The sequence below is a fragment of the Psammomys obesus genome, unplaced genomic scaffold, assembly GCF_907164565.1.
Source record: "Psammomys obesus unplaced genomic scaffold, mPsaObe1.curated_primary_1811, whole genome shotgun sequence".
Classification (NCBI taxonomy): Eukaryota; Metazoa; Chordata; class Mammalia; order Rodentia; family Muridae; genus Psammomys; species Psammomys obesus.
In genome coordinates, this window is record NW_026585626.1 from 12,020,121 (window position 1) to 12,044,766 (window position 24,646).

The 24,646-nt window shown below is 39.5% G+C and overlaps 1 protein-coding gene across 1 annotated transcript in view; it reads right to left on the bottom strand.

Annotated features, from left to right (window-relative positions):
- Efhb (EF-hand domain family member B) overlaps positions 1-4,951 on the bottom strand; it is a 93,685-nt gene extending 88,734 nt beyond the window's left edge. The window contains 3 exon segments of the mRNA XM_055614778.1: positions 660-1,409; positions 1,411-1,505; positions 4,831-4,951. Of these exon segments, the coding sequence (XP_055470753.1) occupies positions 660-1,409; positions 1,411-1,505; positions 4,831-4,951 (966 nt within the window).
- Positions 4,952-24,646: the final 19,695 nt, after the last annotated feature.

The window sequence follows — 24,646 nt, forward strand, 5'->3', positions numbered from 1 at the left end:
TAAGAGGGTTGAGAAAATGAAGAGTGGGGAGAAAGCAAAAGACAGAGGAGAAGAGGGAAGGAAATCAAGAAAAATCACAGGTGTGTGAACAGCCACAGGCTAACACCTAGGAAGGAGGGCAGGGAATCAGAAGAAATCTAAGTAAATTCTGAAGAGTCCAATAGCAAAAGGGTTATTAGAATCTATACTGGTGCAGGGCAGTGGTAGTACAGGCCTTTAGTCCAGCACTCCAGAGGCAGAGGCAGGCAAATATCTGGGCTGGAGGACAGCCTGATCCAGGACAGCCAGGGCTACACAGAAAAACCCTGTCTCAAAAAACTCATAATAATAATATCTGGGAGTGGTGGTGCATGAGGCAGAGGCAGGCATTGTGAGTTCGAGGCCAACCTGGTCTACAAAGCAAGTCCAGGACAGCTAAGCCTATACAACGAAACTCTGTCTAGAAAAACCAAAAATTATTACTAATAAATAACAATAATACTAACACCTTTCCTCTCCAACTTGCCTTTGGTCACGGTGTTTCAATACAGCAATAACTCTAAGACTGAACCCCATCAAAACTGCTATTTGTCTCCACAAACACAAACAAGCTGCCCACTATATCAAGGGGAAATTCCAGGAAAAACAACAAACAAACAAACACAACAATGAAAACTTACACTTGGCAGGCAAGACACCCGATCAAAGAATTTCCCATGATATACGGGTCTGATGTGGGAGGGAGGCTCTCCAGGTTCCGTGTCAATGGGCTCCATCTCCTCTTCAGGTTGTTGGGCAACTGGAAACTCAGAAAGTTCTGGTACGAAACCTATTTGAGGCTCTGCGTTCTTGACTTCACCTGGTTCCTGGGTTTGAGGCAACCCAATGTCTACCTTCTCAGGAGGTGTCTTTCTGTAGGACTTCTCTATAACACAGGGGGGCTTTTTTCCCAGTTCTTTTCCGAGTTCAAAACCTACAGCAGGCTGTTTTTCCACTACAGCATCCATCCCGGCAGATCCACAGACCGCAGGCCTCCTTATGCATTCAGCGGCCTGTGTACTTTCATACTCTGTGCCCAACGGAGGCTGCGGTGTCCCTCCGTAGGAAAGCCCAGGTGGAAGGCTCCCGTTATCTAACCCCACTGTTTCTGGTAGCACACCCAGAGGGTTTGATTCCTGAAAGACAGAACCTCTGTGGAGTCCTAAATTATCCATCTCCATGGGTGTCCTAGGAATCGTATGTCTTTCTAATCCAACTCCAAGAACATGACAGGGTGGGGAGTTTGTTTCTGGTGATGCCAGCCTCTCCCTCCATCTTGGATCTTGTCCCAGTCTCATTTCGAGCTCCGCAGGAGAATTTGATCCCCTAAGTACCTTGTCTCTTAAATCACCATTTCATTCTTGGGTAACGCCCACCTCCATGATTTCAGGGAGTCCTCATCCCTTCCAGGGAACTCATCTCAGCTGAAGTTTGCAAAGCTTCGGGGAACCCCACTCTCACAAACTCCCAGTACTCCCCGCGGACTGCTTCCAGCCAAAGGAGAGTGGACTGAATCTGTTTACCCCGTTACCTGGGAAACAGTCTTGGGGCGGGGCGGGGCTTGGCCAGCAAGTCTTCCAGTAACCCGCCCCGCCCATCTCTCATTGACAAACCCTCAGTAGGTTTAACTCCTTTTCTTTCCTGGGAACCCGTCTCTGTCGCTATCTCTCTCTCTCTCTCTGTCTGTGTCTCTCTGGCTCTGGCTCTCTCTCCCTCCATCCCCTTCCCACCTCTCTCTCTCTCTCTATCTTCCTCCCCCTCTACTCTCCCTCCTCTTCCTCTCTCTCTTTACTCTCCCTCCCCACCTCTTTCCCTCCCTTCTCCCCTTCTCCCCCTCTCCTCCTCTTTCACTCTTTTCTCCTTTTTTAAAAAGAATATTATTTTTAATTATGTGTATGCGAATGACTGTACTTGTGAGCATGCGTGTGTGTGTGTGTGTGTGTGTGTGTGTGTGTGTGTACTTGTGAGTGGAGGTGCCTACAGAGTTCAGAAGAGAATGTCAGATCCCTCCAGAGATGGAGTTACAGGTAGTTGTAAGCTGTGAACTTGAGCCCTCTAAAACCATGTAAAGTTTTAATTGCTGAACCATCTCTCTCTCTTTCTCTCTCTCTCTCTCTGTGTGTGTGTGTGCCTCTTATCTCTGTCTGTCTGTCTCTATCTCTCTGCCTGTCTGTCTTGTCTGTCTCACTCACTCATACACATACTCACATACACTGTTTTTGCTTTTTCGAAACAGGGTTTCTCTGTGTAGCCTGGCAGTCTTAGAACTTGCTCAGTAGACCAGGTTGGCCTCAAACTCAGAGATCCCTCTGCCTCTGTCCCTCTGCCCCTCCTCCCCTCCTCCCCTCCTCCTCTCCGCCCCTGCTCCAGAGTTCTGAAATTGAAAGCATGTGCCACCACCTCTGGGCTAGGATGATGACTTACATGGAAGAAATTGTCAGAACGAAATTTATTTCTCTGTATACTAAACCCCACATGTGAGATGACTTAGATTTCAAAGACAGTTATTGATTTTAAAAGAATGTTAACTAAATAAGAGAACAGAACAGAACAACTGATTCCTCTCTTCCTTTTGTCCACATCTCTTGTGGATTCCACAGACCTTCCCCCTCCTAACTTCCCTGCCCCTAACTCCAGCATACACTCCCCTGCTGACCCACAGGGTACTCTTGCCGCAGAAGCATGTAGGCTATCTGTAGATCTTCCCTTTCTCTTTCTGTTCCTCTAGATCCAACTGCCTGGTTTCATCCCCAGCTCTGTAGGAGACGTTCTGGGGTGTCCTCTCTTCACTGCCCCCCCAATCCCAAAAGATAAAATCAGCAGCTCCTGGTGAAACACTCTGTTTCCTCTCTTTTGTGAATCCCTTCAGACCCCTAGCCAATTCTCATTCCTAAGTGTCAGGAATATCCAAAATCCAAAATCCAAGTACCAATATCCAAAATCACATTTCACCTGGAGTCTCTACTGGCCACAACTATCAGGTCCAAAGGACATTTCATAGCAGGCAGCACACGGCCATCATACTTCCCCAAAATCCAGAGGAAACAAAAAAACAAGGAACAAACTATCTACCCAATCAAGACAAATCAAGAAATCAGCACCTATGCCTGAATGCTTGATCCACAGGGTGTGGCCTTGTTGGAGTAGATGTGGAGATTTGTTGGAGGAAAATGTCGCTGTGGAGGTGAGCTTTGAGGTCTCATATGCTCAAGCTATGGCCAGTGTGATACAGAGTCTCCTTCTGCTGCCTTCACATCATACAACTTTCAGCTCCTTCTCTAGAAACATGTCTGCCTGCATGATGCCACATTTTCTGCCAAGACAATCATGGGATAAACCTCTGAACTGTAAGCCTGCCTCAGTTAAATATTTATTCTTCATATGAGTTGCCATGGTCATGATGTCTCTTCACAGCAATAGAAACCCTAACTATGACAGACTCTAAAAGCCAAAAGGGGCTGGGAGACTCCAAGAGACCACAGATGCCAGCCAAGACTGAGTCTATACTAAGCAAAATTTTCAATCACCATAGATGGATAAAATAGGAAATTTCATGATATCTGGGTAAAGGCAGTACACAGCTTTAATCCCAGCACTCAGGAGGCAAAGGCAGACAGATCTCTGTGAGTTCGAGGATAGCTTGGTCTACAGAATGAGTTCCAAGACAGCTGGAGCTAAAGAGAAAAACTCTGTCTTGAAAACTGAGGGAAGGAGGAAAGTTTTCCTTGATAAACCCAAATTTAAACAATATCTATCTACAAACCCAATCCTACAGAAGGTGTTAGAAAGAAAACTCTATTCTGAGGAGGGTAACTACATCCGTGAAGACACAGTAAAGAAACGATCTCAGGCTAACAAAATCAAAAGAAGGAAAGAATGTATGTGTGTGCACACATCACCATCACCACCAATAACAACAATAAAGTAACATAAATAAACAATCATTGGTCATTGATATCACAATATCAATGGTCTCAATTCTCCATTAAAAAGACATAGACTAACAGAATGGATTTGAAAACAGGATCCATCTTTCTGATATATCCAGAATAGCAAGGATATACATTACCTCAGGGTAAAGGGTTGAAAAAAAATATTCCAAGGAAGTGGACCTAAGAAGCAAGCTGGTGTATCCATTTTTTTTTTAACTGACATTTGATTTTACTGTGCCAAGGACATTACAGATGGTGGATCTTGTCAACACCTGCAGAGCACAGGTGCCTCATCTGCCGAGCCTGCTCGCACTCCCTAAACTCAAATCTTGGGTATCAGCCAAAGATCTCCAAAGACAGAGCCACCTCAAGATTTCAAACAGACCAATTGTGGTGGAAGCAAAAGGATTACAGCAAGGTCAGGGTCTCATTGTCTAAAGCCAGGCTGTCACCTGCAACCCCTGTCACCTCCCTCTGGCTCATATCCCCGGTCTCTCCAAGGAGCTGGAGGCCAGAAAACAGCAGAAATCCATCTCTTTGCTTGTCCTTCATACCATGGCCAGCCTGCCTGTCTCCAAACCAGAGATGCCATCCTCAGAGCCAATGTTGCCATGTATGCTGATTTTGAGTTTTTTGGCTTGATAAAAGTATGTTTTACTTAAAAAAAAAAAAAAGGTTAACATTGAAGGCTCAGATTCTTAGGGTACTAAGAAGGAAATTTTCCCATTTCCACCTTTCCTATCATTATTATAGGGGAAGGGTGATGAGTTAATATATCTATCTGTAAGAAGGAATGAGCAGAAGACTTCCTTTGTCTGAGTGTCTCTCTTCTGGGGCTGCCTGGCTGCCAGATGATCTGTCTTGTGTGTCTCTCACCTACCATTGGCACCCTTTCCAGAGTCCCCCATGGAATGCTGAGATGGTGCTGTGCAGGGGTCAATAGGGCACATCAGCTGGTGGAGACCAATGGTGGTATCAGGGATGAGATGGATGGAGAGCATGGGTGGGCCAGCCAGAGGGAAGTGGAAAAGAGGAAACAGAGGAAGGAAGCCAACAGGGAAGAAAGCCAAAGGAAGTTGAGTGATATCAAAGGGCAAGAGTTAGGGGTCAGGGGATGGTGTCCAGTCCCTGGGTCTCCATCAACTCTTGTCTGTGGGCGGGTCTCTAGGTACTTTGTTTTTCTTCATACTGTCTGGGTATTCCTGTTGAGACACTTCCAGCACCAATGCTAGGGTTTCATCATCATCCCAATCATTCAGACCAAAGGCAGAGGGGACATTTGCTGGATGAGGGCCCGGCACTCCAGAGCAGGGTAGAGGGACACAAGAGGAGAGGTGGACCGGTCAGTCCCTGCCTAGAACTGACTGCCTGTTCCTGGGCCACAGTTGTCCTCTTTACATATATTCATTTTAGTACTTGAAGTTTTAGCTCCATCAAGTGGACACAACTTGAAAAGGAAAAAGTAAAAGTAGCTGCTTTGTGGGTTCCTTTTTCTTTCTTCCCTTTCCTTCCATGGTTTCAACACTAGATAGGAGAGGAAAAAAGTATAGAAAGCAACTGACATTACTGCTGTACTTTCTGCTGATGAGGGACGTCAAGTTCCTTGGTGCAACTTTGATCTTTGCAGCCAGGATATCTAATGTCTTCTTCTTGTTGTTTCTTCTTTGCACATGACTCCTTAACAAACCTCAACCAATGGCAACAAACAACCCACCATGCCTCTTTATATAAAAGTCCCCAGAATTCCAAACATCACATGATCACAGAAACTATGTGCAGCTGGCCAATCATGCTCTGCTAGAGCAGAAGGGAAATCATAGTCAGCTACTGTAAAGGAGCCCTGTATCCCCACACCTGGGATTAAAACAAAAACATATTCTTATAATAGTGCTTTGTTTTTTTCAAAGAAACCAAAATTCTAAAATACTCACTACATTAAAGTATATTTACAGATATGACAGTATACATAAGTGACCCTAAAATTCCACCAGGGAGCAAAGTAGAAAAATACAAACTAACAAAAAGAAGTAGCCCTTCTATACAAATGACAAATGTTGAGAAAGAAATCAGAGAAGCAACACCAATAGCCTCGAATAATATAGAATATCTCCGGGTATCTCTAATCACACAAGTGAAAGATTTGTTTGATTCAAAACTTCAAGACTTTAGAGAAAGAAATTGAAAAAGTTCTCAGAAGATGGAAAGATCTCCCATGCTCATGGATCCTCAGGATTAACATAGTAAAACTGGCAATCCTACCAAAAGCAACCTACAGATTCAATGTTCCAGTATAATTCTTCACAGAACATGAAAGGACAAACCTCCTTCACATAGAAAAACAAACAACAAACAAACAAAAACTCAGGATAGTTTAAAAATGCTCAACAATAAAGTAACTGCTGGGGTATCACCACCCTGATTGCAAGTTGTACTCCAGAGCTAGAGTAATAAAACAGCATGTCATTGGCATAAAAACAGACACATTGATCAATGGAATAGAATTGAAGACCCAGACATAAATCCACACACATATGGCCACCCAGATTTTTAAAAAGAAGCAAAAAATACACACTGGGAAAAAAAAAAAAAAAAACAGAGCATCTTCAACAAATGGTGCTGGTCACACTGGAGGTCTGCTTATAGAAAAATGCAAATAGATTCATACCTATTACTATACATAAAACTCAAATCCAAATGGATCAAAAAATTCAATATAAAACCAAAACCAGGCACACTAAACTTGATATAAGAGAAACACTTTAAAAATGTTCAACATCCTTAGACATGAGGGAAATGCAAATGAAAATTCCTTTGACTGTCAGGATGACTAAGATCAGTAACAAAAGGGACAGCTAAGCTGATGAGAATGTGAAATAAGGGAAACACTCATCCATTGCTGGTAGGAATACAAACTTGTAGCCACTGTAAAAATCAATGTGGCAGTTCTTGGAAAGTTGGGAATCAATCTACCTCAAGATCCAGTAATACCACTCTTGGGCATATACCAAAAGGATGCTTCATCCTACCAAAGGGATGCTTGTTCAACTATGTTCATTGCTGCTCTATTCATAATAACCAAAAACTTAAAACAACCTGGATGTCCCTCAATCAAAGAATAGATAAGAAAAATGTGGTATATTTACACAATGGAGTATTACTAAGCTATTAAACATGACATCATGCTATTTTCAGATAAATGGAAGGAACTAGAAGAAAAATCATCCTGAGTGAGATAATCCAGACACAGAAAAATAAATATGACCATTCAATAATGATAACCAATCTACAATCCATAGACCCAGAGAGGTTAGGAATAGAAGGGAGTAGGGGGACACAAGGATCTCCCTGAGAGAGGCAAATAGAATAGATTTCATGGGTGGATTGGGGTGAGCAGACAGGAATGGGAGCATCAGGTGAAAAGTGGAAGGGAATTGGAGTTTGAGGGATGTATTATGTGGAGAGAGAGTTGGAACTGAGGAGCATATGAGGGATAGTATGGAAACCTAGTACAGTGTAAACTTTCTAAAATATACGAAGGCATTCCTAATGAAGTCTCCGAATAATGGGGTATATGGAGTCCCAACTGGTCATCTCTTGTCACCAAACAAAGCTTCCAGTACCAGGACTGGGTTTTATTTGATTGAGTTGTTGGCCAAGGGAATCCCATGGAAATCCCCAAATAACCCAGGCTGTTACTAAAACAAATGATTGCTCTCCACAAAATGACAGTAGGACCCCATTGCTGATGGTGATATCCACATTACTCTTTAAACATGGAGAAGTTGACCTGGTACCTACATGGAGCCTTCACTCCTACATTCTAGTGTCTATTGTGTGGGAAGGTACTCTGAAGGCTACCAAAAGAGAAATGTGAGCACCAACCCAGCCACTGGCCTCCCACCCCTGCTCTCCCATACATGATCCCCACACTCATTTCCCTCAGTCTTCCCTCTCCTATCCTGATCCCTCGCTTCAACCACTTCCACTGACAATTCTATTTCTCCTTCTGAACATCCTCCTTTGGGCCCTCCTTGTCACTTAGCTTCTTTGAATCTGTGAATTGTGGGTATGGTTATCCTATCCTATATAGGATAACTACTGACAAGTGGGTACATACCATATGTTTCTTTCTGAGTCTGTGTTGTCTCACTCAGAATGATCTTTTCTAGTTCCATCCATTTGCCTGAAAATGTTATCATTTCATGACTTCCTTGTTTTTAATAACTGAGTAGTATTCCATTAATAAATGTACCACAGTTTCTTTATCCATTCGTCAGTTAAGGGACATCTGGGTTGTTTCCAATTTCTGGATATTTCAAATAAAGCTGCTATGAACATGCTATGAAATGTCTTTGTTGCATGGTGGAGAATCTTTTGGGTATATGCCCAGAAGTGGTATACCTGTGTCTTCAGGTAGAACTATTCCCAATTTTCTGAGAAAGCACAAGATTGATTTCCAAAGCAGTTGTACAAGTTTGCACTCCCACCAGCAATAAAGGATGTTCCCCATTCTCCACATCCTTGCCAGCATGTGATATCACTTGAGTTTTTAATCTTAGCCTTTCTGACTAGTGCAAGATGGAATCTCAGAGTCATTTTGATTTGCATTTCCCTGATGACTAATGAGTCTGAGAATTTCTTAAAGTGCTTCTCAGTCATTTAAGATTCCTCTGTTGAAAATTCTCTGTTTAGCTCTACACCACATTTTTAATTGTATTATTTGGTTTGTTGGTGTTTAATTTCTTGGATTATTTATATATTTTCAATATTAGCCCTTTGTCCGATACAGGGTTAATGAAGATCTTTTCTCAGTCTGTGGGCTGCCATTTTGCTCTGTCGACAATGTCCTTTGACTTACAGAACTTTCCAGTTTCAAAGGGACCCATTCATTAATTGTTGATCTTAGAGCCTGAGCTATTGGTATTCTTTGTGTGAAGTTGTTTCCTGTGAGTTCAAGGCCCCTCCCCCACTTTCTCTTCTAATAGATTTAGTGTTTCTGTTTTTATGTTGAGGTTTTTTATCTACTTGGACTTGAGTTTTGTGCAGGGTGACAAATATGAATCCATCTGTATTTTTCTACATGTAGACATCCAGTTAGACCAGCACCATTTGTTCAAGAAGCTTTCTTTTTTCTATTATACGGCTTTTGCTTCTTTGTCAAAAACAAGTTTCCTAGATATGTGGGTTTATTTCTGGGTCTTCTATTCAATTCCATGGATCAACCAGTCTGGTTTTATGCCAGTACCATGAAGTTTTTATTACTGTTGCTCTGAGGTATAGCTTGAAGTCAGGGATGGAGATACTATCTCCAGAAGTTCTTTCATTCTATAGGATTGCTTTGCCTATTTTTTGTTTTCTCGTATTAAATTAGAGGTTAAGAGTACTGGCTGTTCTTCCAGAGGTCTGTAATACAAATTTCTAGCAACCACATGGTGGTTCACAACCATCTATAATGAGATATAGTGCCCTCTTCTGGCATTTAGACAGAACATTATATATATATAATAAAGGTTTTTTTGTTTTTGTTTTTGTTTTTGTTTTTTAAGGGGAATTGTCCTTTCGAGGTCTGTAAAGAATTGTGTTGGTATTTTGATGGGAATTGCATTCGGTCTACAGACTGCTTTTTGTAAGATGGCCATTTTTTTTTTTTTTTTACTATGTTAATCCTACCAATTCATGAGCATGTTCTTATAATACAGTCTTTCACTTGCTTATTGTTTTAGTTACAACAAGATATATTTATGTGGCTACTATGAAGGGTTTTGTTTCCCTGATTTCTTTCTCAGTCCATTGATGATTTGTACATAGGAGAGCTACTGATATTTTTCAGTTAATTTTGTATCCAGCCACTATGCTGAAGGTGTTATCAGTGGTAAGAGTTCTCTGGTGAAATTTTGGGGGTTTCTCATGTATACTATCATATCATCCATAGATAGTGAAAGTTTGACATTTTCCTTTCCAATTTGTAGCCCCTTAATCTTCTTTAGTTGTCTTATTGCTCTAGCTAGAACTTCAAGTAATATTGAAAAGATATGTAGAAAGTAGACAGCCTTGGCTCATCTCTGAATTTAGTGGGACCGCTTTGAATTTCTCTCTATTTAATTTTATGTTGCCAATAGGCTTTCTATATATTGCTTTTATTATGTTAGGAGTATGGGCCTTCTATCCCTGATCTCACCAAGACTTTTATGATGAAGAGGTGTTGGATTTTGTCAAAGGCTTTTTCAGCATCTAATGAGACGATCATATGATTATTTTTCTTTCCGGTTGTTTATATAAAGGATCACATTGATGGATTCATATGTTGAACACATGAATCCCTGCATCCCTGGGATGAGCCTACTCATGGAAGATGATGTATTTGATGTGTTCTTGAATTTGGTGTGCATGTATTTTGCATCAATATTCATGAGGGGAATTGGTCTGAAATTTTCTTTCTTTGTTGAGTCTTTGTGTGATTTAGGTATCAGAGTGACTGTGGCCTCATAGAATGAGTTTGGTAATGTTCCTTCAGTTTCTATTTTGTAGAATAATTTGAGGTGAATTGGTATTAGCTCTTCTTTGAAAGGCTTGTAGAATTATGTTAAAACCATCTCATCCTAGGCTTTTTTTTTTTTTTTTTTGGTTGAAAGACTTTTGATGACTGTTTCTATGTTTTTTTTTGGGGGGGGGACTATAGGAATGTTTAAAACAGCTCTTGATTGAACTTTGGTAAGTGAAATTTTTCAAATAAATTGTCTATTTCTTTTAGATATTCCAATTTTGTGGAGTTCGGGCTTTTGAAGTAAGACCTAATGATTATTTGGATTTCCACTGTGTCTGTTGTTCTTTCCCCATTTCATTTTTGATTTTGTTAATTTGGTTATTGTATCTCTGTCTTTTAGCTAGTTTGTCTAGAGGCTTGTCTATCTTGTTGATTTTCTCAAAGAACAAGCTCTTGTTTTCATTGCTTCTTTGTATTGTTCTTTGTTTCTAATTTATTAATTTCAGCCCTGAATTTGATTATCTCCTGCTGTCTGCTCCTCTTCGGTGTGTCTGCTTCTTTCTGTACTAGGGCTTATTGGAGTGCTTTTGAGTTGCTAGTATGAGAACTCTCCAATGTCTTTATGAAGACACTTATTCTGTGAACTTTCCTGTTAGCACTGCTTTCATTGTGTCCTATAAGTTTGGGAATGTTGTGCTTCATTTTCATTAAATTCTAGAAAGATTTAATTTCTTTCTTCCCTGACCCAGTGGTCACTGAGTAGAGAGTTGTTCAGTTTCCATGAGTTTGTAGGTTTTCTCTGTTTCTGTTGTTATTGAATTCCAGCTTTGATCCATGGTAGTCTGATAGGATACAAGGGGTTATTTTGATTTTCTTGTATTTGTTGGGACTTGCTTTGTGACCAAGTATATAGTCAATTTTGCAGAAAGTTCCATGAAGTTCTGAAAAGACTATATATTCTTTTGTGTTTGGGTAAACTATTTTGTAGATATCTGTTAGGTCCATTTTATTCATGATGTCTGTTAATTCCATTATTTCTCTGTTTAATTTGTCTTGATGATCTGTTAATTGGTGAGAGTTGGGTGTTGAAGTCTCCCACTATTAATGTTTGGGGTTTGATGTGTGGTTTAAGTTTTAGCAGTGTTCATTTCATGAATGTGGGTGCCCTTGCATTTGGGGCATAAATGTTCAGAATTGAGACATCATCTTGGTGATTTTTTTCTTTAATTAATATGAGATGTCCTTTTCCATCTCTTTTGATTAATTTTGGTTGAAAATATATTTTATTAGATACTAGAATTGCTACTCCTGATGGCTTCTTCAGTCCTTTTGATTAGAGAATCTTTTCCCAGCTCTTTATTCTGAAATAATGTCTGTCTTTATTGCTGAGGTATGTTTCTTGTATGCAGCAGGTTTATAGATCTTATTTTCGCATCCATTCTGTTAGCCTGTTTCTTTTTATTGGGGAATTGAGTCCATTGATGTTAAGTGATATTAATGACTAATGATTGTTAATTTCTGTTATTTTGATGTTGGTGGTGGTAGAGGATATATGTGTGATGTATGCATGCTTCCCTTTTTGGTTTTGCTGATGTGGGTTTATGTATTTCCTGTGTTTCTGTGGGTGTAGCTGGGCTCTCTGGATTGGAATTTTCCATCTAGTATCTTCTGTAGGGCTGGACTTGTGGATAAATATTGTTTAAATTTGGTTTTATCTTGGAATATCTTGTTTTCTCCATCTATAGTAATTAAAATTTTTGCTGGGTATATTAGTCAGCAGTGACATCTGTGGTCTCTTAGTGCTTGTAGGATATATGTACAGACCCTTTTGCCTTTTAGAGTCTCTGCTGAGAAGTCAGGTATAATTCTGATAGGTCTGCCTTTATATGTGACTTGGCCTTTTTCCCTTGCAGCTCTTAATATTATTTCTTTGTTCTGTACATTTAATGTTTTGATTATTATGTGGCAGGAGGATTTTATTTTCTGGTTCATTCTATTTGGTGTTCTATAAGTTTCTTGTACATTTGTAGGCATCTCTCTTTTTTTTAGGTTGGGGATGTTTTCTTCTATGATTTTGTTGAAAATATTTTCTGGTCCTTGGAGCTGGGAATCTTCTTCATTTCCTATTATTCTTACATTTGGTCTTTCTAGAGTGTCCCAGATTTCTTGGATATTTTGTGTCAGGAACTTTTTAGATTTAATATTTTCTTTGACTGATGTATCAATTTCTTCAATCGTAACTTCTACACCTGAAAGTCTCTCTTCTGTCTCTTGTATTCTGTTGGTGATACTAATGTCTGTAGTTCCTCTTCTCTTCCCTAGGTTTTCCATCCCCAGGATTGCCTCAGATTGTGTTTTCTTTATCATATCTATTTTCATTTTCAAGTCTTGGACAGTTTTATTCATTTCTTTCTCCCATATGACTCTATTTCCTTAAGGGATTTATTAAATTTCTTCACCTGTTTGATTGTATTTTTTCTGTATTTCTTCAAAGGATTTATTTTCTTCTTTCAAGGCCTCTATCATTTTCATAACATCAGATTTAAGATTGTTTTCTTGCAATTCAGGAGTATTAGGGTATCCGGGTCTTGCTAAAGTAGGATAGTTGGATTCTGGTGGTGCTATATGGCCCTGTGTTTTGTTGCCTGTGTTCTTATGCTGACCTCTAGCCATTTGGTTGTCCCTGGTGTTAGCAAGTCTAATGGTGCCTGATGGTAGTTGACCTCTAGGACTGTAGGTATAGTTGGTTGTCTTGGACAGTACCAGTCCTCTGTTTTTTCTGTGAGGTAGCAGATCTCTGGGTTAGTCTCTGATGGTGGCCAGTCTTTGGGGCTGTAGGTGGAGATGGGGACCAGAAATTGGGGCATGCAGGATGCTGTTGGTTCCTGATGGATGCCAGTCTCTACTGCTCCCTAATGGTTGCTATTCCCTGATGGTTGCCCGTCTCTAAGAATGCAGGTGGAGATGTGGCTCGGGAAATGGAGTGGCCCTGAAGATGATGCTTGGTGGGATTGGGTACAGATGGCCCAGGGCAGAGTATGCCTGTGCAGCCTGGCTCTAAGAGGCCAGGAGTTGGGAGAGGGTTATACTGTGCTTATCCCTGGGTGGTTGCTAGTCCCGAGAAATGGAGCACACCTCATAGATGGAGCTTGAAGCACACTGGGGAATGGGAAGGGTTGGCACAGATGGCCTGAAGCAGACTGGGCCTCTAGGCCTCTGCAGTGGCTTTAGCAGACCAGGAGATGGGGGAGAGTTCTCACCTGCCATTCTGTAGTAGTTTCTAGTCCCAGGAAATGGAGCGCACTCTGTAGATGGAGCTTGGAGCAAGTTCAAAGACTCTATTTTCAATAAAAGGGGAAAAATAAAATAAACAATAGTATGTGCCTTAACCACTAAACCATCTTCCCAGCCTTTCCCATCTTTTTGTTGGTTTTTGAGATAAGGTTTCTTTTTTGTCTGGTTGGTTGGTTTTGGGTTTTTTGAGATAGTTTTTGTCTGTATAACTCAAGCTGTCCTGAAACCTGTAGATCAGGGTGGCCTGAACCTCAGAGATTTGCCCCTACCTTTGCCTCCCAAGTTCTGGAATTAAAGGTATGCACCTCCACTGTCCAGCATTGAGACAGAGTTTCAATCAGCTCAGGCAAGTGAATTCAATACATAGTTGAGAGTAGCCTTGACCTCTAGATTCTCCTACCTCAGCCTCCCAAGAGCTGGGATTTAAGCTATGAAACTCCATTCCTGGTTCTTATTCCAGAACTTTCTAGAGCATTTATATGTGTTCTCCCTTTACATTCTGTAGATGACTTGATAGTATGTAACTCAATATATACTAATATAAGGCGTCATGTATTCATTCATTCTATTCATTCATTATTCATTTTATATGTCTTGATTCCCAACTTTTGTCAGTACTGGGGATCAAGAGAATATTAACACTGTCTCATAGGATTTATATTCTAGGAGAAATGGGAAAATACCAACTAAACCAATAAAGGCACTTCAGACAGTCTAAGAATTATGAATAAAACAGAAAGCTTTACATGGAGCACCATAGGACCTCATGGGTTTAGTAGCCCTCACAGCAAATGACATTTGAGATAAAACCTAATTTTTGGCGCTGGAAATTGAACTCAAGGCCTGGCTCTTACTAAGCATAAACTTTAACATTAAGTGGGTATCCATGGAGACCAGAGAAGGACATCAGCTGCCCTGCTTTATCACTCCTTTATGCCTTTTAGACTGGCTCTCCCACTGAACCTGAAACTTGGTTGGCTGCCAGTAAGCTCTAGGATCTTTCTGTTTGTGCTTCCCTTGGTGCTAGAGTTACAGGCAAATGTGCAAAAAGCCCAGCTTTTTACTTTTGAGTGCTGGTATTAGAACGCATACCCTCATGCTTGAACCATCTCCTTAGCCCCCAACTCAAGCATTAATAGCCTCTTTCTGTCATGGCTTTGTTTTCTGGCTTATAAAGTTAAATGTATTAGTTACTTTTTCCAATGCTATAATAAAATAGCTTTATTTTATTATAGAGATGGCTCAGTGGTCAAGAGCACTGTCTGTTGTTTCAAAGGACCTAGGTTCAATTCTCATCACACATATGCCAGCTCACAATTGTCTGTAACTCCAGTTCCAAGGGATCTGCCACCTTCATACTAATGCACATTAAATAAATAAATAAATAAATAAATAAATAAATAAATAAATAAAATATCTGGCACAAGAAACTTAAAGAAGGGAGTGTTTCTTTTGAACCACAGGTCAGGGTATGACCATTGTAGAAAAAAAAAATCAAGGCACAGGAGTTTGAAATAGCTGGTTTTATTACACCCACAGTCAGGAAGAAGAGAGTGTGGTACAGGCAAATACGTTTGCTGGAACCCTTTGGAAAGAATTAGGAGGTGTGGTGTAATTAGAGGAGATGTATCATTCAGCTTAGCTTGGCTCAGGGTGGGCTTCGAGGTTTCAAGCACCATATCATTCTTTTGCCTCCGTTCTATGAATCAGATTTGAGGTCTAAGCTACGACCCCAGCACCATGTCTTCCTGCCTGCTACCATGCACCTTACCACAATGATCATGGTGATTATAGAGTCACAGACTCTAAATTTCTGGAATTGAAAGCCCCAAACTAATTTTTTTTTCTTTATAAGGGACTCAATCAGGCTGTTTTATCACAGTAGAAAAACAACTAAAACAGAGAGTGATGCATGCTGGTGCTCAAAATGCTTTTTCCTTTTTATGTGGCTTACGAATGATGCCAAAATATATAGGGTAGATCTTCAAACATCAACTAACTTAAGATAGTCCCTTATAGGTGTATATCCATGTCACCTAGATGATTCCAGATCCTGTCTCCTTGACAATTTATATTAACCACCATGCCATTTGTCTCCAGAAAAAAAAAAAAGTTACATCAAAATAATAAAAGTAAACAAAGGCGATCCAGGCATGGCAGCATATGACTTTAATCTCAGCACTTTGGGAGGTAGAGGCAGATGGATTGCTATGAGTTCAGGGTCAGCCTGGTTTACAAAGTGAGTCCAGGACAGCAAAGGCTACACAGAGAAACCCTGTCTTGAAAAATCAAATTTAAAAAAAAATTTAAAAAGGGTTAGCCTAGCATGTGAAAGATCCTGGGCTCAATTACCACTGTCACACAAAAAAAATAAAAAAATAGGTATGATGATTCATACCTTTAATCTCAGCTCTGTCAAAGTAAAAACAGGAGAAAGTTGGGGAGTTTCAGGTCAGTATAAGCTATGCACTTGAGTCTGTCTTAACATGTATAAACAAACAGTGATTATAAATGTGAATTGGCCTGGCAACACATATCTAATAATCTCAGTACTGGAAGTAAGTGGCAGGAGAATCTTGAGTGTTGGGGCCAACTTTGGCTACATAGTCAAAACAGTTTCCAAACAACAAAAATAAATGCAACTATCCATTTGCATATGTGCAAAAATTAGTTCTCCAGCTAAACAAGGAGTGAAAATATGTTAAAGAAACTAGGCATAGTGGTACCTACCTATATTCCTAGCACTTGGGAAGAAGAGGCAGGTGTATCTCTATGAGTTAAATGGCAGCCTAGTCTATATAGCAAGTTCCAGAATAGCCAGAGTTACATAGTATGACCTTGTCTTAAAACAATAAAATAAAATAAAATAAAATAAAAAATAAAAAAAGATTCCTTGACAAGAAGTAGATGATACAGAAGCTGTGAGTACTTGATAAAAGCCCAGACACTTGGAATTTGTGCTAGCGTGTCTGGAGAATGGAAGGCAATATGCATATTCTACACCGTATTTTAAGTCATTCCAGCTGTATCAAGGCCCATCCATTTTGTATCTTGCTTTAACAAATTCTATTAAATAGTAGAATTCCATATTAAACACTAAAATACAGGTAATTTTCAGTTCTCTCAGTTATTTGTGGTCAGAAAAAAAGGTGGGCATGGTATCGGTGGCAACCCAACAGCAAAGCATTATTATGGCATTTCATTTTCTTTAAGGTGACAGTTAGACAGAGCCCATGAGAAACGTGGAAGTCTCTGGTACCACCAGTAAAACTAAATACTAGATTCTTGGCAGGACTAGCCAGTTGGTCAGTGCACTTCCAAGTAGATAACTGGTAAATATGGAGTGCATTAATAAAGAATTAAAAGGCAAAATCAGCAGATAGAAATGAATGAAAAAAACAATACTTTCCAATAGAACAGTGGTTCTCAACCTGTGGGTCACGACCCTTTTGTGAGTCAAATGACCTTTTTTCAGTGGATACCTAAGACCATCAAAAAACACAGATAATTACATAATTATTTGTAACAGTGGCAAAGTAGCAACAAAAATAATTTTATGGTTGGGGGTCACCACAATATGAGGAACTATCTTAAAGGGTCACAGCATCAGGGAGGTTGAAAATTACTGGTCTAGAATAATAAAAGAATTGTAGTAATTCATAAACTTCAGCATCTATCATGTTATTTGTGAGATTTTTACAATTTTTAATGCATATTTTAAAACATGTATTTCTTTTGGGGTAGAATGCATAGAAATGTTATGGTGAGTATGTGAAGGGCAGAGGACAACTTCTGAGAGTTAGTTCTCTTCTACCATGTAGGGACTGAGGCTCAAACTTTGGTGGTTAAGCTTAGCAGCAAAGGCATTTACATGCTAAGCCACCTCTTTGTTCTATGAAGTAACATTCATCATGCTTTTTTATTTTATGGGAGAGGTGGGCTCAAGCACAGTGGTTAAGAAAAAGAGAAGCACTCAGAAGACAGATAAGTTTGCTGAAGAAGGGCTGTGGAAAGTAAAGCAAACCCAAGAGTGAGTATGGGCTTCTCGACATACAACTGTCCACTCAACATTCCCTTTTTTTTTTTAAACAGGGTCTCATTATTTAGCCCTTGTTGGTGTACTTAAAAAACAAAACAAACAAACAAAAAAAAAACACAACTCTTTTATTTACTTATCTTATATCTTCTTCTCCCTACTCCACCCCAGTCCCTCCCAACACCCCAACAGCAGGTAGGGAGAGAGAAAGGATTAGTGATAGTTCTCTTAGTTGCTTCTTGCTGGCTAGGATCGGCAGGTTCCTTGGGACTAGTCCAATCCTTGTTTCAGGAGATCTTCAACTTCTTGTCTCACAACAGCAACCAGGAGCAGCAAGGGGGAAGCTGGAACAGCATTATTCTTTCTCTGAGCTCTATACTCTCTGGCTCTGGCATTTATTCTCTCTCCAGAGTCCTCAGATTTAAACTATCTGCAGCTGGTAAAAAGCTCCTCTCAGAGGCCACACGAGGCAAATAGTTTTCCTGCTGTGGACCATCTGAACCAGTCCCATATCCTACACCTGGGGCCAAAACAAAAACATGTATATATCCACAACAAGCCCTAGTTGGCCTGGAGTGCTGTGATTAAAGGTATATGCCACCATAACCAGTCAATAGTCATCATTTTAAATGAAATTAAGTTCACAAATTTTTCTGGAGCCATATCTATGTATGTATGTATATATGTATATATGCATTGTACAATTTTAAATCAGAATTTATTTAAATCAGTATTTAAATTTATTTAAATCAGATTTAAATCAGTATTTTAAATCAGAACCTAAAATAATAAATATAAAATAATACATAATAAAGTAGCTGAAGGGTATGATAATTAAAAACGTTATAATCCTAAGGAAATGAAAGGCTAAGGAAAGGCTAACTATAAAATGTGGCAGACTTTAGAATCATTATAAAGAATAAGTCTTTATAATGAGTTTTTCTTTATGTAGATTAAGATAATGATAATGAAGTCCAATAGAAATCTCCTTGGATGCTGTCTTAAGGAACTGATATACTGGTTGAGTTAGACCAGTAATGATGGACAGCAATAGTGATCCATATTGACAGGAGAATAGGGTACATATTCAAAGAATTGAAATACATGATAAAAACAAAGCAAGTCTGGGGAGATAGAAGGTATAGGGATACAATAAAAGAGGGCTGACATAATGGTTCAGGGGATAATGTCACTTGCCACCAAGCCTGATGACCTAAGTTCAATGTCCAGGTCCCACATAGTAAAGAGAGCCAACTCCTGTAGGATGTCATCTGATCTCCACACATGCATCCATGGCTGGCATGTTCTAACACAGACACTAAATTAACTTAAAATAAAAAAATAGAATGAAGAAAATGCAAGTTGAAATCAGAGTTTAAGAATTGACTCTATTAGCAATTTCTAAGATATTGTCAAACATTTTTGAATTAGAAAGTGACTGGCAGATATGTAAGGAATGGCCTTAGAAGTCATGAGTATGTGTTAATTCCAGTTACATGAACACACCATCATGGACCACATATTGGAATTAGACAGAGTTTGGACATTATATACATTTTAGTGATAAAATGGAGAATGCTTTATGAGGGAAAGAAAAAGGATTAAAAAAGATGACGTAGTAAGTTCCAAGACTAGATGACTGTTAATGTGTCACTAAGTGAATGCAAGTTTAGAAAATAGGTCTTGGGATATGTTGTTGATATGACAAAACTGATGTGACATATCTATTTCCTGATTCATCCTATGGTTGTTTACAGGATATTAACATGACTAATATATTAGAACAATCCATTAGGGATAAATTGCCACAGATGACACATTCTGCCATTTTAGTAAGTGGGGAGTTGATCTGAAAGACTGGCTGTTCAAGTATTCAAATCATCTCCATTGCACAATATGGAATGAGCAACCACAGGATACCTCTGCCCAGGTTCATGTCAAAGAAACAGGGTTTTCCAGACGGTGACAGAGATGACAAATGAACTCATGGCTGCTATGACTGCATGCACAACACCTTTAACAAGATCAGTCCAGCCAAAAGTCCAGCATTAATAGAGGACAGACTCATGAAGTTCTAATCATAGTTGATGAGCTACTGTAAAACTTACAGCTGCAGAAGAAAAAGTCATTTTCTTTTGATGTCTCTTATAGGCTGTCCATGTTCTAGAAGATGATCCTAAACCTATACACATACTTGTAGCACAAAGTGGACTCAGGGAGCTTAAGAGATGGCTCAATGTTTAAGTTAAGAGTATTTGTTCTTGAAGAGGACTGGAGTACAATTCCCAGAACCTATATGTTGGCTCACATTTGAACTTGAATAAAATGAGGACATGTCCACTCCTAGGTATGGTGGAGAAGGTTTTTATCGTAGATATGAGGAAGAGTACAGCCAGAAGCATCTGGAAGGGTCCAGAGCAGCGAGAGAAAATAGTGGGCAAAACATGGTCATAGAATGAACTGGACCAGGAGAGAGAGGGAGAAAGTGAGAGAGAGGAAGAGGTGTGAGAAGAAAGAGAGCAAGCAGACTAAGAGCCAACTGCAGTGCACCAACAGAACCAAGAGAGCATAAGGCCAAAATGGCATGGTTATATAGGACAGGAAGCTAGGGAAAGCCAGGTGTTGGGAGGGAGAGGCAGGTGTATCTCTGTGAGTTCAAGGCCAGCCTGGTTTACAGAGATCTATGGACAGAGAAACCCTGTCTTGAAAAACAAAAATTTTAAAAAGGAACAACCTATGGGAAGGGAAACAAAGCAGGCTAGATGGGTTTGGGTGGGGCTGGGTGTGAGGAAAATTGAGAGAAGCTACAGGTCCTAAGTGAGCCTGGAGGCTAGGCTGACACTTTGGAATGCTAATAGGCACCACATTTAGTCACTTGTCCTAAGTCTCTTTGGGACCTGACATTCCAGCCTTTTTGGTATGATGAAATCTCTTATGCTTCTTAGTTGGAATAGGCTGTCATTGTCAGGAACCCAGGAAGGCTGGAATATTGCTCAAAAGCCTGGAAGAGAGAGAAGGCTGTTTTACTAGCTGCCCAACTTTTGTGGAACTACCTACCTGGGGACTAGCCAAGTAAAGGCAGCTTTGGAGCAGTCTGGAAGGGCTGGTTCAAGTCAGAAGTTCAAGATAGCTGGAAACTTGTCAGAAGAATCCAATTTACATCCAGCAAGTGCAGAAACTGATGGTTCTGATTTTAGTGACTTCAGTTGATAAGAAATCCGCTGGGGCCGAGAATGGTGGCACACGCCTGTAATCCCAGCACTCAAGGATGCAGAGGCAGGCAGATCTCTGTGAGTTTGAGCCTAGCCTATTCTACAAAGAAAGTCCAGGACTACACAGAAAAGAGTGTAGACTCTGTGTAGAGTCTGTCTACACAGAGAAACCTTGTCTAGAAAAAGAAAAAAATAAACAAAACAAACAAAAATTTGTTGGGAGAAATATAGATTGAGGACAGAAGGTAAAGTTAAGGAGCTTACAGAAAAACCTTTATTTTAGGTTTACACTTGAAACTTCCAGACCTGTGGTCCTGGGAGTTGGGGATATGTAAGTAGTCCTAAGACTAGGAGAAGCAGAGGGGTTGTGGGGTAAAGGGAGAGGGAGAGAGAGAACCACCTTCAGAAATAGGTAGTAGGCAGGGAAGCTTAGGCTGTTGATCGACAGTAGCACTTACCTGGAGTCTGTTTGACCTGTGATAGATGGATCCAACTTGTGACTCCCTGACTTACAAGAATTTTAAGTTTACAAAAAGAGATAAAAGTTTTAAACAAAGCATTATCACTATTTATAATCTGTACTGAAATCTACATTGTAGAAAAGCAGTAGGCTCACACCTTTGAGTTATAGCAAAAGCTACAGTTTTGTGTTAAAAAACATGAACTCTCTTTTCTCCAGAGGGCCAGAAATGCACATTGGACAGAGATGTGTACAGCATGATGAGAAGACAAGCAAAGGGAATTTGAATTTTTGAGCTTGGGACTATGATAATAGTACCAGCATGACTAATAGATTATCAGAACTCTATTGATTAATGTTAAAACTCCCAACTTTTGAAATTGTAGTATAATAATAGCATTAAAGAGAAAGAATCTGAAATATTCCAAAATTTTTACATACTTTAAATCACTTGCTTGGACCCTAACTACTTAAGCTTTCACGTCTTCAGATCTTTACAACTTACATTTACACACCATAAATTTTGACTTTCTTAGACAGTCACAACTTACATAAACTTCAAACCTTTTCTTTCTGTCTAATTATTTATCATGAAATATAACTGATTAACACTAAGAGTAGACATTGCAAAGGAAGTTCCTGTAAACAAAGAAATAGTAACAAAATTACATTGAAACCTCTATTCACTCTCAGCTGGAGACCTAACAGCCCTTGAGAAAAGCAAGTCATGGCATATGAAATTAACTGGCCAGGCAGCTTCAGCCTTGGGGAGAGACACTAGTTTGCTTGCTGTTGTTAAGGGATAAAGCTACAGTTAGCTATCAACACCATCAGAGATGTGAGAAGGATGAATTAGAGCAGGAAGTACAATCTAAATGGCCTGTGTATCAACTAAAATGACAGAGACTTACCCACTACCTACACAGTTACCCTATGTTCCCAGATGGTTTCATTGGGACAGAGTTTGTCAGTCTTCAGCTGTCACACAGGACAGCATTGGCCTTCAGGTGCCAGGCCCAGAAGCTCTGAGAGATTTTCTTGTGGAGGAGGAATCTGGGAAAACTGACCTAACTTGGTGAAGTAGTCAGTCAACCCAACATTGTCCACAGTCTGGGCAGGGCCCTGGTGGCAGGCCAGGCATGGGACAGCTATTTGCCCAGTGATTAACATCACCAGAATCCAGGTGGAGTCTGTCAAGTCCAAAATAAACCTAGGAAATAGCTGAGATGCCTATTAGCATACCAAAGCATACGCTTAGTTAACTCAGTACTTGTGGCTCCTGTCTCACCCGACCCCTACCTAAGCCTCTCCAGCCCATTGGCTTTGCTTCCCTTCCTCCAGCTTCTGACTCTTGTATAGCACTGCCATTTTAGCTCTGTGTTCTCTTGGTTCTCTTTGCAGTCTCTCTTCTGTCTTCCTGTCACCCTCCTCCCCACCATGGCCCAGGTCAGTCTGCTGGCCATGTTCAGCCTACCTCTTTCTCTTCCTGCTCTGTGCTCTTGTAGGTGCCTCTACGGTACTTTACCTTATATCTACAATAAAATCCTTCTCAGCCATACACTGGAACAGCCATGTCCTCAGTTCATTCAGAATCATCTGTGCCTCATTGTCTTCTTTAGAAACCTTAAGGTTGTCTCTAGGAGCTTGCATTTCTACCCCAGGATGTGTAAACATGTTAAAGACCATATTCAGAAGATCTCTGAGAAGTTTGAGGACCACTGACTATACCTGATTTAAAAAACAAACTGCAAACAAACAAAACTTGTTTTTAATTACTTGCTTAACCTTGAAAATACAACAGAAGGCTTGTCCCTGTAAAATAAATTACATTTGTATATAGTGTGACCTCAAACATAGTTCTGAGCATATTAAAGAATTTGACCATTTATAAGGTGACTATTAACTTGCATATCCTAATTATCTTTAACAGTTTACAAGTTAGTAGATTTTATAAGGTTAGGATTTTACAACTTTATCCCTGTTAAGTTTCAGCCTTACAAATTTGGAGTTGAAGATTTAATTGAAGATCCTTTAGCATACAATAAAACTTTAAGCCATAAACACAGGCCATTAAGACACTGGGAACTTCACTTTTCTAATCTTTTCACGGTGTATTTTTACTGAATATCACAGTTTCTTGGATTTCTCAGTTAATCCAAATAACTGAAGCTTAAATTTAGCAAAGACAAAAAGGCTAAATATACATCTTCAAGTCAGTTACTGTTAACCTGAGTAAACCTTAAGAATTTATAAACCTTATTAATTAAAAGTACCTAATCAAACATATGTTGCTCCTCATTTAAAATTTTCTAGAATTTTGGTCTTGAACAGTGAGCAAAGATGTAAGTAGTTAGACATACATCTCTAAGTTGGTTTCTGTTAACCTGACTATACCTATATAACCTTGGAAATTTATTATCATAAAAAAATCCTTCCTAATCTAAAACATTTTGGGGACATGCTGTTGCCCCTTAGTCTAAAAAGAAGATGCAATGATAAGAGAGCTCAGTAGGACTAAAAAGTTTTATAATTGTTTCTTTAGTTAGTTTATATTATGTGGTCATTTAATCAAGATGGTGGTAAAGTTTCATGGACTTTCCTTTAACCTCAATAAAGATTGCTTCCAGTCACATGGTTGCTTCCATCCTGATGAGGTTATCAATCAAGATGGAGGCAAGCCACACAGCTGCTATTTAAAAACATTTATTTCCCTATGCAAGAGTTGAATCCAACTCATATTTAGTAAACAGGTCTATTTTTCTAAACAAGAATTGAATCACATACATAGTATGCTGTGGCAAATTAAGGTTACCTATGTATAGATTTTTTTTTAAAATATCAACATTTTGTTACAAATTTGAAACTAATTTTTCCTATGGATTTTTTTAAACCATACTCAATGAACTTACAAATCCTGAGATAAAGAGTTTACATAATAGTCATAAAAGATTTCTTGAGAGCAGAGAGCAAAGAAATAGTAGAGATAAAATATTTTCTAGAGTAGAAAATTGAAAAAGCTTAGAGATAAGAGACTTTTGGAAGAGTAAGGCAAATAAAGTTTAGATATAAAAGATTTTGGGGTCATTTGTATACTAACAGAAGTTATTAATTTGAGAGAATTTGAAATCAAGTGTGCCATTTTTGAGAAAGCTGTGCTGAGGCCAAACTGTTTGCAATAGTAACATAATAAGGCTTTAATGAAATCTTTTA